Source organism: Conger conger, chromosome 19 (genome assembly GCF_963514075.1).
Source record: "Conger conger chromosome 19, fConCon1.1, whole genome shotgun sequence".
Taxonomy (NCBI): domain Eukaryota; kingdom Metazoa; phylum Chordata; class Actinopteri; order Anguilliformes; family Congridae; genus Conger; species Conger conger.
The window spans coordinates 13000907-13019612 of record NC_083778.1 but is presented as its reverse complement, the minus strand read 5'-3'; the positions used below and the strand labels follow the sequence as shown (position 1 = coordinate 13019612).

The 18706-nt window shown below is 47.3% G+C and overlaps 1 protein-coding gene across 1 annotated transcript in view; it reads right to left on the bottom strand.

Annotated features, from left to right (window-relative positions):
* The window catches only part of b4galnt3b (beta-1,4-N-acetyl-galactosaminyl transferase 3b), a 36845-nt gene that overhangs the window by 1322 nt on the left and 16817 nt on the right, over positions 1–18706 (bottom strand). Inside the window, exons 5-18 of the mRNA XM_061229541.1 lie at positions 16724–16814; positions 14208–14308; positions 13313–13380; positions 12557–12635; positions 11096–11159; positions 9168–9326; positions 8505–8614; positions 7846–7946; positions 5088–5155; positions 3449–4742; positions 2594–2835; positions 2057–2210; positions 931–1003; positions 311–464 (exon numbers count right to left, since the gene is read on the bottom strand). Coding sequence (XP_061085525.1) covers positions 311–464; positions 931–1003; positions 2057–2210; positions 2594–2835; positions 3449–4742; positions 5088–5155; positions 7846–7946; positions 8505–8614; positions 9168–9326; positions 11096–11159; positions 12557–12635; positions 13313–13380; positions 14208–14308; positions 16724–16814 — 2758 coding nt within the window. The remainder of the gene's footprint in view (positions 1–310; positions 465–930; positions 1004–2056; positions 2211–2593; positions 2836–3448; positions 4743–5087; positions 5156–7845; positions 7947–8504; positions 8615–9167; positions 9327–11095; positions 11160–12556; positions 12636–13312; positions 13381–14207; positions 14309–16723; positions 16815–18706) is intronic.

The window sequence follows — 18706 nt, the reverse complement described above, 5'->3', positions numbered from 1 at the left end:
TGTGTGTGTGTCTGTGTGTGTGTGTGTGTGTCTCTATGTGTGTGAGAATGGGTGTGTGTGTGTGTGGGGATATATGTGTGTGTGTGTGTGTGTGCATGTGTGTGTGTGAGTGTGTGTGTGTTTGTGTGTGTGTGCACATGTGTGTGTGTGTCTGCCTGTGTGTGTGTGTATGTGTATGTGTATATGTGTGAGCATGTGAGTGAGTACTTGCGTGCGCATGTGTGTATGCATGTCCGCGTGTGTATTTGTGTGTGTGTGTGTGTGTACGTGCGTGTGTATGTGTAGGTGTGTGTGTACAGTAGCAGCATACCCCTGGCATCGCGGGGTGTGGCTCCACAGCCCAGTCTCATGAGGATGGGGGCGAAGGCCATCTTGCCCCTCACGCAGTGCTTGCGTATGGAGTCAATGATGAACGGGGGGAAGTGGATGTGCAGGTCGCACAGAAACACGATGCTGTGGTCGTCCTGAGAGAACGCACACACAACCACGGTCAGACACAACACAAGTCGCTCTCCATTACCACATCTGCTGTCAACTTCCACACACAATAAACATCTTATTTACATAACAATACATTACCCGGTGCAGATTTGTTTTCAAAAAAAGTTGCATTTAGCAGGATAACATTTCAAGAGGTAACTGGCTGATTATATTTTTTCAAGGAACAAAGAACTGCAAATATGCAATTTAATGAATACATGATAGCTCTACACAACTTGCATAATCTTAGGAATATTCGTGGAGTATAACCGGGAAGCACGTTTGAGAACCAATTCCAGAATATGTTTAATGTTTAATTACAGCAGGAGAGGGGTAGACCTGACAAGGCAATAGCACTGAAACTGAAGAAGCTACTGAGCTATTACTGTAATGGGACAGCCCCTTTAATATTGCAAAAGCAGGTCACACACTCTTGGTGAACAGACTTACTTTGATGAGGTCCACTCCAGCCTGGAGACCTGCTGACCGTTCAAAGTTCCCCCTGAGCTTCAGGTACTGGTAGCTGAAACACATGCAACACAGCTTAGAGTGTGTGTGTGTGTGTGTGTGTGTCTGTGCCTGTGTGTGTGTGTGTGTGTGTGTGTGTGTGTGTGTGTGCAGAGGCTGCATGTCTAAGAAGAAGCCTGAGTATGAGCATGATATCTGTATGTATTTGTGTGCATGCACGTGAGTATGTGTGTGTGTGTGCATATCTGGCATGGATGTGTGTGTGTGTATGCGTGTCTGTATGTGTGTCTGTGTGTGTCTGTATGTGTGTGTGACTGTCTGACGCACTCCCAGCGCTAGCGCTAACACAGAGGCTCCTCTCGGTGCTGTATTTGCTCCCTCCCCACGGGCCTCGTTTATCCCCCCCTGTCATCGACAGGCGCGGTGACCTTGCTCTGCGCTGACAGACGATGGGCTTTCCTCTGAAGGGCCGCATTCCTCAGCCAGGCCGGCTGCCCAGCAGGGCCGGGCTTAACGCCGGCACTCCGGCCTCTACGGCCTGCTGACAGGGCCGAACCCCCGCACCCCGCATCCCTCACACCTCACACTGCACACGCATTCCTCCCCCAGGCCAGCAGGGGGCTCTCTGCTAAGGCTAAGGGCTCATTCCAATCGCCTGTTTTTCTCATCTATTCTCCTCTCCTCTTTTCTCCTCCTCTACTTGCTCCCTGACCCAGTCGATCGAGGTCTGTCATCTTTAAGGACATTCCAGCCCTGTTTAATGTACCTTCCTCGGAGCTAGAAGTAGAAGTTAGGAACTCCCAATCTTTCCTTTGAGCAAGAAAACATCAACGCATCCTCAGCGGAAGTATAAACGATCGGCACGGGGATCGACCTCTCCCCGTCTGCCACATCTGTAATCGACGCGGCTTCCAACTGACGTTTGAAGGAGCGAGCACATTCCAATCGCCAAATTCACGTTTTTCTCGATTTCCTTCATTTCCTTGTCTTAATTTATTTCACTTGCCCCCTTTTCCAAGCCTATCCCGATGGATGCAGCAAGGAGTAGGAAAAGAAAAAAGAGTGGATAAATCAGGGCTTGGAAAGAGCCCTGTGGGGGGGGGCATACCTTGGCAGAGAAGCATTCCTCAGCGCCCCCTTCACATCCATGTCCGTGCTGCTGTAGTCGGTGATGATGATGTTGAAGTTGCTGTCCCCGGTGTCTCTGTACAGCCCCTCCATGTCCGTGATGAACTGCTGGACCCACCGTGCCTGGTTTTTCACTGCCAGCAGGAAAGAACAATTGTTTTTTTAAACTTTATCATAGTCCTTAATGCGCATTGTGTTCGGCATACAGTTGCAAAAGTGAACCCGCTGTATGTCTGCAATGTTTTCTTCCTATCAGGGTGATTCATGAATTGAAAAACCGATCAATCAGTGTTAACACAACAGCAGCAGCAGTAGCCCATGGGCATCATACATCCCCTCCCCTGTCATAACTGTGAGTATATTACTTCCCTTTCTCATGCAAGTCTACTGCAAATACTTGTTATTTACAACACTGAGTGGGATTTGGGTAAGCCTGGGGGAGTACAGTGTGTTCGGCTCGACGCTCGTGGGAGCCGTTTTGTTTCTGGGAGCCATTTTGTTTCAGCCGGGGACTGACCGGGGACGATGAAGTGGACGGTGGCGCGGGGGTTCCAGGAGAAGAACAGGGGCTCGCAGAGCAGGGGCTCCCGCAGGACCCGGGCCCAGGCGGCGTTGTTGCGCTTCAGGACGTAGATGTACCGGGACAGACGGACGGGGCCCAAATCCTTGTCCTGCAGCTCCAGCTCCACCAGGTACCGGTCGCCCCGCGAGCCGTCGGCCCGCTTCACCACGTTCAGCACCCGCGTCAGGGAGAACCGCCTGGGCGAGGGACAGAGACGGGGGGCACGGGAACGTCTGCGTCATTCCTCAGCGGTCTCGCAGACGTTGTCCGTTAACGGACGGATTTTTATAACAAGTCCTCTCCGCGTTCAATCGAACCGCGGTCGTCCCCCAACCCTGTTCTCGGAGAATCGGGCGTGCCAAATTGGGATTGAAATGAAAACCTAAAAGGGAGGCAGATCTCCAGGAACAGGGTTGGGAACGACTGCAATTCAATTGAATGCAGAGAGAGATATGTTCCTGTGCGTGTACAGTGAGCTCCATCAGTATTTGGACAATTTTAACGGGCTATAATTCCTACACAGTGCACTAAATATGGATGTACAGCAAGGCCCTCAAGTTAAAGCTGACAGTCTGCACTACTTACATTCCTTTGGGGTGCATCACATAGTAATTACAGCCCATTAAAATGGTGTCGCTGTCCAAATATTTATGGACCTCAGATTTGAGAGTGAGAGAGAGAGAGAGAGAGATGGAAAAGCTATAAGTGGATATGGGAAAGCGAACAGATAATTAAAATGTGTTTGAGTGAGGTGGGCCGTCTGGCGGCGACGGTGCGGGTTCCTCAGCGGGTTCCGGCGGCGAACCGTACCCCGGGTTCCTCAGCTGGAGCTTCTGCACCAGGCCGTCCACCACGCGCGAGGCCTCGGCGGGGTCCAGCAGCAGGTTGCCGGAGATGTTGCACCTCAGGTCGATCCAGTCGGAGCGCAGCGCGTGGAAGTCCAGCGGCATCACGTCGAAGGTCTGCCTCCAGTCCACCGCCGGGTCGAAGACGGGCGGCTCAACCACCGCCTCCGAGTCCGCCCACATCCTGCCAGCCTCCGCTTCCCTCTCATTGGCTGCCCGGGCTTCCTGCCCCACCTCCTCTCCCCTCTGCAAGCTCGTGGGGGCCGCAGGGTCGCCATTAAACAGACTGTCCACCTGCGGCTCCGCCGCGTCCCCTTCCTTGTTTCCCTGGAGGCCAGTTGTCCACTTCCCATTCCACGGCTGGCTCTCGGCAAGTGTGACTTCCAGGTTCATCTGGTTTCCCGGGAGCGGTAGTGCAGTCCATCTAACCTGTTGGCGGGGTGGCGGCGTGGTCTCGGCGATGCCAGTCATTTGGACTGCGCCCAAACGCGTCGCCTTCTTGGCCAATAGCGTCCCCGAATCGCTCTGCTCTTGACGGCCGGGGTCGGCCTGTGATTGTTTGGACCTCCCGTATCGACCGCCTCTCACTACCCTGACGTTCCGTGTTTGGGCGAACAGCTCCGCCCCTTGCTCCATCTCAGAGCGGCCCACCGGTGGCTTGTGCAGTCCGGCTTTGCCCCTCCTCTTCCTGTTGGAGAGCGGCTTGGACAACAGCTTCCTCCTCAATCTGAAGGCATCCTGCGCCCTCTCCTGGTCCTGGGCCCTCTCCTGGTCCTGGGCCCTCTCCTGGTTCTGCGCCCTCTCCTGGTCCAGGTTCTGGGCTCTCTCCTGGTCCTGGTCCTGGGGCCTCTCCTGGTCCTGGTTCTGGGCTCTCTCCTGGTCCAGGTTCTGGGCTCTCTCCTGGTCCTGGTCCTGGGGCCTCTCCTGGTCCAGGTTCTGGGCTCTCTCCTGGTCCTGGTTCTGGGCTCTCTCCTGGTCCAGGTCAAGGGCTCTCTCCTGGTTCTGGTCCCTCTCCTGGTTCTGGGCTCTCTCCTGGTCCAGGTTCTGGGCTCTCTCCTGGTCCAGGTTCTGGGCCCTCTCCTGGTCCTGGTCAAGGGCCCTCTCCTGGCCCTGGTCCTGGGCCCTCTCCTGGTCCAGGTTCTGGGCCCTCTCCTGGTCCTTGGTCTTCTCTTCACTCAGCCCTCCTCTGGGGTCCTTTGCCTCTGGATTCTCAAACTCTAAGACCTTATTCATAGAGATTATCTTCCGTGAGCCAGGGTCTGGAACCACAGGGGAGAAGTGCCTCTTTCGTTATTGATATTATATCATATCATATTATTTATTTCACATACATCATTCTCACGCAACTGACAGGCAACTGTAAGTTCACACATTTTGTGACTCAAATGTCAGGCACGTCCGCAACAACGATTAACATCATCATCTGTGCTGCTGACAGTATCAATGAGCACAGCACATCTCAGTCAAGGATAACTCCAACTCTAATGCTCAAATTCTCAAATGATTCAACTGACTCCACACCCTCTCTGAAACCTGTTCAATTCCGGCTATCTCGATCAGTGTGTGACGCCATAATCATCCCAAGCAAATAAAAATCTCTCCACCTTGCTTGTTTTCTTCAAGACCTCCGTTTTCCGGGGGGTCCATCTTCATGTATCTAAGAAAGGCGAACCTGGAAAAAAGGATTTGGAGAGTGTTAGGATGAGGGAAAGTTGAGGAACTGGTTAATAGTTACTTTATCCTATAAACTTCCAGCTATGTGATCTATGTAATAAACTCATCAATAACTCAATATAAGAATGCTTTGTATTCATTGTAATTTGAACAAAAGCTTGTATTTCACACCTTCACTATTGAGAAGGCTCACCCACTCTAATCCAAACCACTAATGAAGCAACACAAGGCTTTCGCAATCATTAGAGTGCGTGCTTGGCTCTATTTGTGAGCCACTACTGCCACCTTGTGATATATTTCAGTATTGCACTAAAAACAGGCGCAAGTTCCCATCGAACGTCCTTTTGTGGTTATCGGCAGAATAAATTATTTCCAGTCAATGCCAGAAGAGCACATATCCTTCATTATGTATTGCATTTGTTTTCACCTATGGTGTTTAATAATCCTCATACGTTCAAAAAATGACTTAGAAAAATGACATACAACATTGCACTCAGTATACGTACATGGGATTCAACTGATTAAGTACTAGTACTTGTACCAAGTACTTAATCAGTGGAAGTCTCAGGCCTGGTGTAAAATCCAGCTGTGACCAGTGTGAAATACCAGCTACCAGCTGTTTCAAAACATAATTTGAGCTGGTCAAACCATGTTGAGTATAGAGCTGGTGTAACTGGTCAACCAGCGAACCAGCTGTTGACCAGCTAGCATCCCATCCATTATCTGAACCCGCTTATCCAGAACAGGGTCGCTGGAGCCTATCCAAGCATACATTGGGCGAAAGGCAGGAATACACCCTGGACAGGTCGCCTGTCCATCGCAGGGCACACACACCATTCACTCACACACTCAATTTAGACTCTCCAATCAGCCTAACATGCATGTCTTTGGACTGTGGGAGGTAACCGGAGTACCCGGAGGAAACCCACGCAGACACGGGGAGAACATGCAAAGTCCGCACAGAGAGGCCCCGGCCGACGGGGATTCGAACCCAGGACCTCCTTGCTGTGAGGTTGCAGTGCTACCCACTGCACCATCCGTGCCGCCACCAGCTAGCATGAGCAGTTTTTTTTTTTAGCAGGGATATAATAATATTGAGTGCAACATCCACAATTGTTTAAGTAAATCCAATTATTTACTTAAAAAAAGGCCTTGCTCACCCGTGCTAACTTTTGCAGAAAATGAAGAAAAATGAATATTGGGCTGTTCAAAAAAATAGCAGTGTTTTTCTTTACAAACTCAAATATTTACGTACGTATGTATGAACTGAAAAATCTTCAGGATTTAGTATTCCTGTGAATCACTAAACTAATATTTAGTTGTATAACCACGGTATCTGAGAACTGCTTCACAACTGTGTTGCATGGAATCGACCAACTTCTGGCACCTATGAACAGGTATTTCAGCCCAGGATGATTTGACAACATTCCACAATTCCTCTGCATTTCTTGGTTTTGCCTCAGAAACAGCATTTTTGATGTCACCCCACAAGTTTTCAATCGGATTAAGGTCCGGGGATTGGGCTGGCCACTCCATAACTTTAATTTTGTTGGTCTGGAACCAAGGTGCTGCTCGCTTACTGGTGTGTTTGGGGTCGTTGTCTTGTTGAAACACCCATTTCAAGGGCATTTCTTCTTCGGCATAAGGCAACATGACCTCTTCAAGTATTTTGATATAGGCAAACTGATCCATGATCCCTTGTATGCGATAAATAGGCCCGACACCATAGTAAGAGAAACATCCCCATATCATGAAGCTTGCACCACCATGCTTCACTGTTTTCAGAGTGTACTGTGGCTTGAATTCATGAATGTTTGGTGGTCGTCTGACAAACTGCCTGCGTCCCTTGGACCCAAAAAGAACAATCTTACTTTCATCAGTCCACAAAATGTTTCTCCATTTCTCTTTAAGCCAGTTGATGTGTTCTTTGGCAAATTGTATCCTCGTCTTTTTTTTAACAGTGGGACTATGCGGGGGCTTCTTGCCGATAGATTAGCGTCACACAGGCTTCTTCTAATTGTCACAGTACTCACCGGTAACTTCAGACTGTCTTTGATCACCCTGGAGCTGATCATTGGCTGAGTCTTTGCCATTCTGGCTATTCTTCGATCCATTCGAATGGTAGTCTTTTGTTTTCTTCCACGTCTCTCTGGTTTTGCTTTCCATTTTAAAGCATTGGAGATCATTTTAGCGGAGCAGCCTATTATTTTCTGCACTTCTTTATACGTTTTTCCCTCTCCAATCAACGTTTTAATCAAAGTACGCTGTTCTTTTGAACAATGTCTGGAACAACCCATTTTTCTCAGGTTTTCAGAGAGAAATGCATGCAAACATGTGCTGGCTTCATCCTTATTCACACCTGTTTTTTCACAGAATGAATGACCTCACTAATTGAACTCCACACTGCTATTATTTTGAACATGCCTCTTTCAATTAATTATTCAATTACACAGACTCAGGAGCATGGGTATCATGAATGTTGGGTCTGTTGGTTTTCTATGACTCTACTACACCTACTGGTAAATTATTTGCCATGTTGTAATATATTTTCTACCAAAAACAGTGATTGATCTGGTAAGTCATGTTGGACTGCTATTATTTTGAACACAACTGTACATCTAAAGAACTCAACCGTTATACGATATGGACTGGGTGATAGGACAACAGACGGTGGGAGAGATGACTCACCTGTCCAGCACGTATGGACTATCTTGGTAAAAGCATCTGTTCTCAGACTCCATGTGGGTCAGCCGGGTGTAGTCGTTCGGGTAGACGTAGGACATATGGACCTGACAACAATATCATCCCTCATATAAATATCCTACATAACAATTTTGTTCAGGGAAAGCCAGTTGTATGTATTATTTACATAATATATGCCAATATTGCAGAAAGATCCTTTGAAAAACTGGTCTGTCTTAGAGAGAATTCTTGAGGTTGACGGACAGATGGGACACAGGTATGAACTTGGGACAGAAATCTCTCAGTTAACGGACACAATTTGATAAGATTTGAGTCTTAAGCTCAAATCCGACACAAACTAAATACAGAATTAGGACCGTGATTAAAAACAAAACCGGGGTTTCGCAGTAAGTGGCTTTCAGAGGCAGGGATCATCAAATCTGGCCCTCGAATTCAAATCCAGTGTCGGTTTTCTTTTCTCCTGGATAATTAACTGAACAATTAGTGCCACTGATCAGATCAGCCCGAAAGTCTTCCCACCTGACTCCCAGGTAAAGGGAGGGCGGAAAACCAGCAACAAACCAGAGACTTGGCACTCGAGGACCAGGATTTGACGGTCCCTGAAGAGCCAGTCTAACAGGCAGTTCTCCTGGAGGGACACTCACAAACTGCAGGCCTTGGTATCGCAGCAGGGGGAAGCCCTTTATGATGTAGGTGGGCGAGTAGGTGCACTTGGGGAGGACGTGGCGCAAGTGCCCCTCGTCCACCAGCGGAACTGCACGGGGGAAACACAGGGGTCAAAGGTCAAGGGTGAGGGGGTCACCGAGGGAGGAATGCGAGGAGGAACTGAAAAGGCGAAGCAGCCGCTCGAAAAACACAGACACAGATTCGACAAAATGGCGGCGTTCCCAATAAACGGTCTCTGTTCCGAGAGATGCGATCGGTGTTGCTGAATATCTGACCCGATATCAACGGCCCGGGCATCACAAACCATCCGACAGGACAGGACGTGTAAGCTGGGTCATTCCGTGAGAAATCAACCAGAGGTGCGCTAAAATCCACACAAACCCCAATTTCCACTCGCCAGTGACCCCTTATTTAACAGGCAATATCTCTAGAACGACAGACCCAATGAGGCTAATATTACGGATGCTCTTTAATGAATATATAAAGAACATTTACACAAAATCGGGGCACACCTCTGGTTGATTTTTCACGGAATGACCCAGCTGAGGACAGTTTTAGTGAAGTTGGCGCATTAGCCAAAGTGTGAGGGAGTGTGAGGGAGGATGACGGGGAGACGCAGCTGGGATATCGGGGTCACTCACTCTTGTACAGAGAGTCCCGCGGGTCCTCCCTTAACATGTCTGGCCCCAGGCTGGGGTCCCCTGATGTTGGGGACCCCCCGCTGCCCCGGGGGGGGCCCGTGTGACTGGCAGCCGACTGAGGGATGTGGGAGACCTCGCTCATCAGCAGAGCCGACTCATCTAAAAGCAACAAAAACAACATAAAGCATTTGTCATTTAGCTGGCATTTTTATCCAAAGTGACTTACAGACTAAGCAGGGGACAATGTGGGGTTAAGGACGTTGCTCACAGGCCCAACAGCTGCGTGGAACTTATCTTGGCTACACCAGGGCTTGAACCACCAACGTTCTGGTGCACCTTAACCACTAGGCAACAGACTGCCCCATTACATTATCACCACCTTCAACAGGTTCACCGGCACGGTGCACCAATTTCCCCTGCTACTTGTGACAGATCCAAAGCAGTCGATTACACAGTTCTTCTCATTGGCTGGCGCATTTTAAGGCGGCCAAAGCAAGCAGCATAACACTTGGCTACCCAGAACAAGGGACACAGTGCGAATCAGGCTTCGGCTCGACTTCCTGGCTTCAGAATCAGCTTCTGCCCTCTGTCAGGTTGGGCGTGTATGTTATGGGTTGGGTAAATGTATGAATGCTTGCTGCATTACATCACAGCCCTGGTGGCTCATTCCAGTGTGACCGGCCACAGCGGGTCAGAGCCCCGCTGCGCAGGAACCGGTCACAGGGAGGTTTTGTTTTCTCATTTCTGTAGGGTGAAGCAGTTTACGAAGGGAGGACTTCACATCCAACTGTGTGAGAATCGCCTTAATAAGGAACGATGACAAACTTCATTGATCACGCTTCACAATAAGGTTGCATGAATTGCCATTAACTAATGTAGTTGTTTACGGAAATTAATTGATGTACAAATATACATTACATTACGTTATTGGCATTTGGCAGACGCTCTTATCCAGAGCGACGTACAACAAAGTGCATACCCATAACCAGGGGTAAGTGTGCTGAAAGACCCTAGAGGGAAGTACAATTTCAATTGCTACCCGTACAACAAAGATAAGGACCAGGACCTTTTTTTTTTCTTTTCTTTTTTAATCAACAAATAAACAAACAACAAAGCAAAAGTGACCAAACTTAACTATCCAAATACTGCTTACCTAGCCAACTAAAAATACCAAAACACAAAGTAAATCACAAAGACAACAATTAAGGTTCACAGGGAGGTAGGAAGGGATGGGGAGGGGTGCTGCTTCAAGAGGTACGTCTTCAGTTTGCGCTTGAAGGTGGGGAGAGATTATATTAATTAAGTATTACATTTACTTTGTGAATTTACTGAAAAGGTTTAGTTCTTCAGCCTGCTGTTTGTGACAACCGAAAGAGTTCATCGCGGATCAGAGATATAAAAAGGTTTATGAAAAAAACAAAACAGAAGCTGAGTGGTATTACTTCGCAGCACTGTCCTGAAAATGAAACCTGACCACAGCATAAGAATAGCTCAAAATAAAAAGCTAAGTTTAAAAGCTGAGGCTATTTGGGTTGGCCACAAAACCATGTTCAACAAGAAAATTACATGGCAATTATGACCGTTTTGAGCTTTGCCAGACCAAATGTTCCAGCAGCTAAACGACTCAGAATGAAGGCGGTACTTTAATTCCACCTGAAAGACATTTATCATTTTCATTAACATTTAAAACCTGTCAGGATTTATGAAGAATCTAGCTTGCTTGACGATGTCCAATTCCATTTAAAGTTTCAGACACATTTTCAGAATGGCTGTTATTTTGCGACATCCCATTTTTGAATGCAAAACTTTAAGCTCAGGGAACAACCAGCATTTGTAGTTCTGCAGACAACCTCTCAAGCAGCAGGGCCATCACCCCCTCACCCCAAATAAAACTACAGTTTCACACGTTCTTCCCATGCTCTACTTACCGGTGTAGAGAGAAATGTATTGGGAGTTGATGACCGTGAACTTCCCACTGTCTGGGAGTTGCCACTGTAGGGAAAAAAACACAGTTAATATGCTGTAAAAAAGCTGCAAAAATGCTGCAATTATCTGCCTACTCAGTCACTGAGTGCTGACAGAGTTAATATGCTGTAAAAAAACTGCAAAAATGCTGGAATTATCTGCCTACTCAGTCACTGAGTGCTGACAGAGTTAATATGCTGTAAAAAAAACAGCAAAAATGCTGGAATTAACTGGCTACTCAGTGACTGAGTGCTGACACAGTTAATAAGCTGTAAAAATGCTAAAATTATCTGGCAGTTTTTGAGTGCAGATATGGAACCAGTGCTGTTGACGAGAGGTAGAGGGAGTACAGACTCTTGACAGCCTTTTCCCAAAAATATGCGAATCCTGCCCTGCATACAGCCTTATTCACCTCATATTTAAGCCGCTGGTGAAAGAAAATAGACATTTCGAATTCCCTGACGGCAAGAGACAGAAATACTTCCATGTGGACTTCCTGCGTGGTGGGAGTTGGCTGAGTTTGTGACCGTTAAGCACAGTCGGGTTTGGAGAACAGCCGTCTGCAGAGCGCCGGGCACACGCAGAGGGGTTCCGCTATGTGCGGATAGCGGGGTTTTGGAATGCGACTGTTTTAGATGCTCCGCAGTTATTCACTTCCTGTAAAGGCCTCTGTCAACACCCGGCGCCTGATTTAAAACGGGAGAATCGCAGGCGCGCGAGCGCTCGTCACCGCCACACCGCATCACCGCTGGATTTAGGGGTCTGTCCTCCTAGCCCTCGTGTTATGTCCGGGGTCAAGTTGACCCCCCATTCAGTGTTTGGCACCTCTTAAAAAGCAGTTAACTTTGACACTGTATTATTTTTCTTGCGTTCCTATTTTGGTCAGATTAAACAGTAAACATGCAATAAATGTGATGCTGTTTTCAAAAAGTCCTGTACCTACTTTCCATACAAAGGAGTTGTGTGCTCACCGCTGGCTCTGTAGCTGTATAAAATATATGAAAATACTGTGAAAAAAAAATTTTTTTTGTCTATTTTTTATCGATTCTAGTGCCACTTTCCCACACTGGTTTCAAACTTTCACTTACATCAGACTGTAAATAAATGCTTGTCATTTGGGGAACATTAAGAAGGCGACACGTGGTGTTAAAATGATTCTATTACAATACTTTTGTGTTTATTTAAACTATTTGGGTCAATTGGACCCCAAACATAAAAGAGGTCATACATTTTTAATGTAATATAAGGGTTAAAACTGGTTGCAAAAGCCAAAAAGTTTTGTGTGGAACTGTAACCGTCATGGATGCCAATCACGATGTACAAATATAAATGAATAATTGCATTACAGGTATACTGTTCTGTCCGTCTGATCAGACCCAAAAAAGTAAAAAACACAGAGATATGTATAAAGATGAAGTCTTTACCACAACTTCTACGTGGTCCGTGCCTTTGTCGTTCTGCTTGTGGAGGATTTCGAAGTAATATTGCTTGCTTGCCATTAGCCTGGAGAAGAGGAAACGGAGAGAGCAAAATAGGTTATGACGATCCATGAATTATGTGGAACATACATACTTATCCTCTAAACTCTAAGGCAGTGGTTCCCAAAAACTTTCAGCCTGTGGCCCAGCAGTTCTGAGTCTCAATGTCTCAGGGACCGTCACGCACAGTACGGTCAACAACATGATGCATTTCTTTATGCCCAACTGTCATTTCTGAGGACCGGCGGCCATTTTGTTTGGCACCAGCACAAGTCCGCGCACCAGTGTTTTGGAAGCACTGCTCCAACAGACTCCAGGGGCAGGGCAAGGACTGGTAAATGAGGTGCCGATATGAGCAGAAGGACAGTGACCGCCTAATAACACCCCTATCCTTTGTAGGATGTGGTAAAATCCAGCTATGACTAGCTTGAAATGACCAGCTGTCCAGCTACCAGCTTGAGCTGGACAGAACATGTTGAATATGGAGCTGGTCTGAACTGGACAACCAGCTACCAGCTGTTTCAAAACCAAGCTTGAGCTGTTTTTATGGTAACATCTCACCTGGAAAGCCTTCTGGAAAAAAAAGTTCACTGTGTCTCGAGTCCTCCCCCTTTGCACATACAAACAAGCCCCTCCCTTTTTAATGGCAGACCAATAAGAATCCTCCTCAGATGTGTGACCCCCCCAAGCATGCCAACTTACTGGATTGGCTGAGAGGTCTGACTGGCGTACTTCCCAAACTCTCCTGGCGCCGCCCATTCCGAGCCGGTCTGCAAGACAGTGAGCAGAACCGCAGTGAGATAACTCTGAGCCAGCTGCTTGTCCCTTTCTGCAAAGTGCACACCCATAACCCGGGATAAGTGCGCTGAAGGACACGAGAGGGAAGTACAATTTCAACTGCTACCTGCACAACAAAGATAAGGACCAGGGCCTATTTGGTTAATCTGACATGAATTAAGCATGACATTAATTTTTCATGAGTGAATGTATTTGTTAACTACTAAATAATGTATTAGTTACATGAATATTTCTGCATTAGCAAACTATAGGATATACAGATAATTAATTAATTCACCATGAACAAATACATTGACTGCTTTTTTCATTCCAATATGAATTGGCATTATTCTTAACGTGGATTATTGACGCGTAAATGCTTCAAAAGAAAGCCGTCCAGATTCACTTCTCAGTCGTAAATTACTTAAGAATTACATTACTAAATGCATGCATCGTCTTCTCAGTTAAGGAAATGACATATGCTTTCCCGTGGGGATTCGGGAAGACAGTTACCTTTTCTCGGCACCACCGCGCACACTGTGCGGTTTCTAATCTCGGGGGAAGCATCGCAGATAGATAAGTGGAACGTGGGAGCAGAACTGATGAGAGAGATCGCATATTCCGGGAAGGCCAGAGTATCTGATGATTTTTCACACGCCGCGTTTCCACGGCATAAATTTTCCGACGACTGAGAGCCGAGTGGGAAATTAACACCACCCACCAGCCAAACAGGGCTGCGTCTTATCTGCGGCTGCTGAGGTTATGACCTCAGCAAGCCACTTCTGTGGGCAGGCCCCCCAACCCCCCTTTGAACACTCACCTTCCCCACCAGAGCCAGCAGGCTGAGGTTCCGGGGGCTGTCGTCCGCACTTAGCCAGAACTCTGAGTTGTCGTCAGAGGCCACAGCGAACAGGTACTCCCCTGGACCAACGAGACAAGGAACAGCAGTGGGTCACATGGTACTTCAGTCACGTGGTGTTGCTAATGGATCACACCACGTTCGCCCCACAACAAGGAACAGGCGAACCTGGAAGTCCAGCTGGCCTGTAGGAAACCCACGATCAGACTAAAGGCCCCTTCACACCGAAAAAAAAAAATCGCTCTGAAAGTGATCCCAGCGATATCACTCTTCACTTTCTTTGTCGTTATAGTTGTGGTGTGGACTCCGCTTGAGTTAGAACGGACGTGAAAACGGCATATTTACAGTTATCGCTAAAGTTATCGGTCTTGGTCCTGGATGGGCCTTAAAGTTTCTTTTTCATGGCTACTGCGGTGGACTAAGACAACAAGGCCTCAGGTGTGTGTCCACCAGGACACGGACTGAACTGACTAAACGTAGCACTCCCTGCGATGGTCCAGGACCAGGATGAGGGAGGTACTCCCTACTCGAGAAAACGGTTTGACCGTTTACCCATTCAGTGTAATCAGGCTCTGTCAGAGCCACCCACAACTGGAATCGTCTTCCTATTGAATGTAGAGATACTATTATCTTACCTTTAAACATAAACTTAAGAGATGGCTTAGGGAGCCGCGGTGGCGCAACAGGCTAAGACGCAGCAGTACTTGTGGTTGCAGTTTGCTGCAGTTGCACACCGGGGACCGGGGTTTGATTCTCGGTCCTGCCAAAAGCCAAGTTTGGCTGGCTCACGTGGGGCAGCAATAATTGGCTTGCTGCTCCAGAGGGAGGGACTTGGCAGGGTTATTAGATCACCGCACCTTGGGCGCCTCGGAATCACGGCAACGGGCACGAGACGAGACGGCTTGAAGAAGGCGTGTTGCTCTCATTCGGGCCGCCGAGGGACGGGGTACGGGCGGTACATCTAATACGACTACCTCCAATTGAATCAGACGAGGTACAATTGGCTACCAAATTGGGAGAAAAAGGGAAAAATCTGCAAAAAAGTTTTTTTTAAAAGAGATGGCTTAAACCAAACCGAACTTGCAATCATGAATAATCATACTACCTCATCTCTGGCACTGTCTCTACATACTCTCATTGTTTGATTCTCCAGTACATCTGTCACTTTTGTAATGTATTTGTGTATTTTAATGTATCGTATTTTATTGCATTGTATTGCAATACAATAAAATACTCTTGGCACACTGATGTGGAGACTGTGTTAATGTTGATTCATGTGCACCGTCCCAGGTAAATAAATAAATACATAAGTAAATAAACAGAAACATACAGTAAAAACACCAAGGAATTCAAATAAAAAGAGAGCCTCTGGTCTTTCGATCCCTCTACGGTGCGAAGGCACCTTTTCTCAACAAAACTATTTTCCTGACACAAAAGCCCTATTATTCTCAAGCACAATCCAGCATCACTGTAAAATCGTGAGTCACAGTAGCAGGTTATAATGGACGAGACACCTGCAAGATCCACGTTTAATAGAGACTTTATATGAGGGCCAGAACCCCGCCATTATAAAAGTTTCCCAGGGCTGAGTGTCAGATGAGCCCAGGACAAACAAAGACGGGGTCCCCTTTCATCAACGGTCAGGTTACACGGGCGGCGACCGCAGTGTGTATCACGCGCGGCCAATCACAGCGCAGAGCTGTGAGACACAAGCAGAGGGCGGAGCCAGATCCTCTGTTAAAGAACGAGGCGTACACAGAGCCTGCAGGGGTTAAGAGGTCAAATAACGTCCTTCAACGGCAACAATGCTGCAATTCAGGGGGGCGTGTTCAATCTTTCACTGTCATTGTTAACTTATCTTTTCATTGCGCATTACGTTTGTACGCATTCACCGCGACTTTGATGTAAATAACAGGTGTGTATTCTAGTCATCTAGTTTACAAAATGGCAGACGGTACCGTGAATGCACCTCTGATATGCTGTATTTGCTTAGCAGGGCGGTCAACATATCCAGGCATTTTATAAAAGCCATCTCCATCACACAAGTGCTGTGCCCTATTTGTTTTATCTCACTGCTCATTTGCAGTTCTGAAATAATGACTCATTCCAATCCCTTATTTTTCTTTTTTCTTTTCCTTGCTCCTGACCCAGAAATTGATCGAGGTCCGCTATCTTTAAGGACATCCCAACCTGATAAATGTTCCTTCTAGGAGCTAGAAGTAAAAGTTAGAAACTCCCAAACTTTCCTCTGAGCAAGGCAAAAGGAGCGCATCCTTTGCAGAAGTATTTTTCTGGAAAAACGTGACGTATAAATGATCAACCTGTGGGTCCACCTCTCCCCGCCTGCCACACCTGCAACTAATGTTTCTTTTGCCAAAATTCACATTTTACCCGATGGGTGAAGCCAGGAGTAGTAAAATAAGCAAGGAAAACAGAATAGTAAAGATGGTGGCTCTCGGGTGGGGGGAGAACCGTACCATTCACGTCGGGGTGCAGGTAGCCGAACACCCTCAGCCCGTAGTTCGTCCATCTGGGTGAAACGGCGAGCTTTTTCACCGTCGTCCTCGTCTGGAAAAAATAGAAGAAGAAAAAAATCAACGCGTCACTTCCTCTCTGTGTTTTTGGAGGTGTGAGTTTTGTTTTTATTGTTCTTTTACACCACAGGAAGTAAAAAGTCCACTGTCTAATAAAGTGGGAAATTTTAGGGTGCTGAAAGGGGAATAAATGGAATGTAGAAAAGAGGGAACTATGCAAACAGGTTTTTTATTGAATCTTTGGCGGTGCAAAAGCTCAGGAGGGGCAGACTGGAAGGTGCTTTTTGACCTGTGACCTCGAAAAGACTAAGGTTAAAAAAATACTCCTCCCGAAAACCTTTTCCACTTTAAAAATCAAGAAAGCAACTTTCTGGCTTATTAAAAGTTGCATCTCCCTTTTTTAAATCCAACATTCGCACACTTGGTCGGTGCAGAATGATGCACTTAGTTGTGTTACATATTCTCTGTTTCAGTGACACTAACAAGGCAATGAGAAATTCAAATGTTTCAGAAAATTGGAGTTTCAGTTCCTCGCCGCCAGCAGGTCGTTGTGGGGACGAAAACCATGACCTTTCAACGCACCCAAAGAACTAGCGGGAGGAACCCCATGGGAACAGTGTGCACCTCAACAAAGTGTGTGCTCCGTCGCCCTTTAGACGGCTATGCTCAGAACAGTCTAACACAGCAGTGGCCTGTTGCGTAGTGGTTAAAGTTCATGACTGGGACCCACAAGGTCGCTGGTTCGATCCCCGGTGTAGCCACAATAAGATCCACACAGCCATTGGTCCCTTGAGCAAGATTGTCTCCTGCTTAGTCTAAAAAATGAACTGTAAGTCGCTCTGGATAAGAGCGCCTGGCAAACACCATTAATGTAATGTAATGTAAGCCCGTGAATAAAATGAGACCATCGGTGCAAATTCAGGGCTAGGTTGGGACTTCAGAATTGAATGTCTCAGCGGCAAGGCTTGTGCATTGACAACAGCTGAACTGAGATTGAGGCTGTGGTTTTGTCACAGCTTACTGGAACAGTCTCACGCTGAGACATGCTGTCCCTGACCGCGGCAGGTCCACCCCCTTAACAGGACAGCCACAACAAACGCTTCTCCAAAATGTCAGCTACCGTGGGAGCCATATTGTAGAAATGGTAAACCTCAACATTACGGTAAATGGTAAACGGTCGCTCTTTCTATAGTGCCTTTACCCAAAGCTCTGTACAATCGATGCTTCTCATTCACCCATTCGTAGACACACAGTTCACACACCAAATGCGATTGGCTGACATGCAGGGCACCAACCGGCTGGTTCGTTCATCTTTAAATTCAAATTCAAATGAATCTTGAAATGAATCGTTTTCTTATCTCAAGGAGCAGTTACATGGTGGAAAGGCACATCATCGGAATGAAAACCCGGAAATCGTGTACCGATCAAAATCTGACAAACGTGTCCCCGACACAACATACATACATTCCGTCTGCACAAAGGCACTCTCTGGAGACCAGTCAGTGAGGCCACACGTCTCACGGCCTGCGGTTAGCGAGCTTCAGCCGGGACTGAGCGATTGAAAGTGCGACGTATCCTTCTCGAGCTACACCTGCTGCGGTCTCGTTGATCTCGCCCAGCAAAGCAGACACGGGGCAAACAGAGGTGCAGCATCTCAGTACCCACATCCTCTGCGTTCCGTACGTGAGGATGCGTCACAGACAGATATCAATCTCTGTGAAGGGCCGGCCGCCATGTTGCCGAGGTTACAGAGCCTGCCAGTAATCTTCGGCGGTTTGCGCAGTCATACTGCTGACGCGGCTGTGTTTGGGAGTTAACATTACATTACATTATTTGCATTTGGCAGACGCTCTTATCGAGGGCGATGTACAGTTGATTAGACTAAGCAAGAGACAATCCTCCCCTGGAGCAATGCAGGGTTAAGGG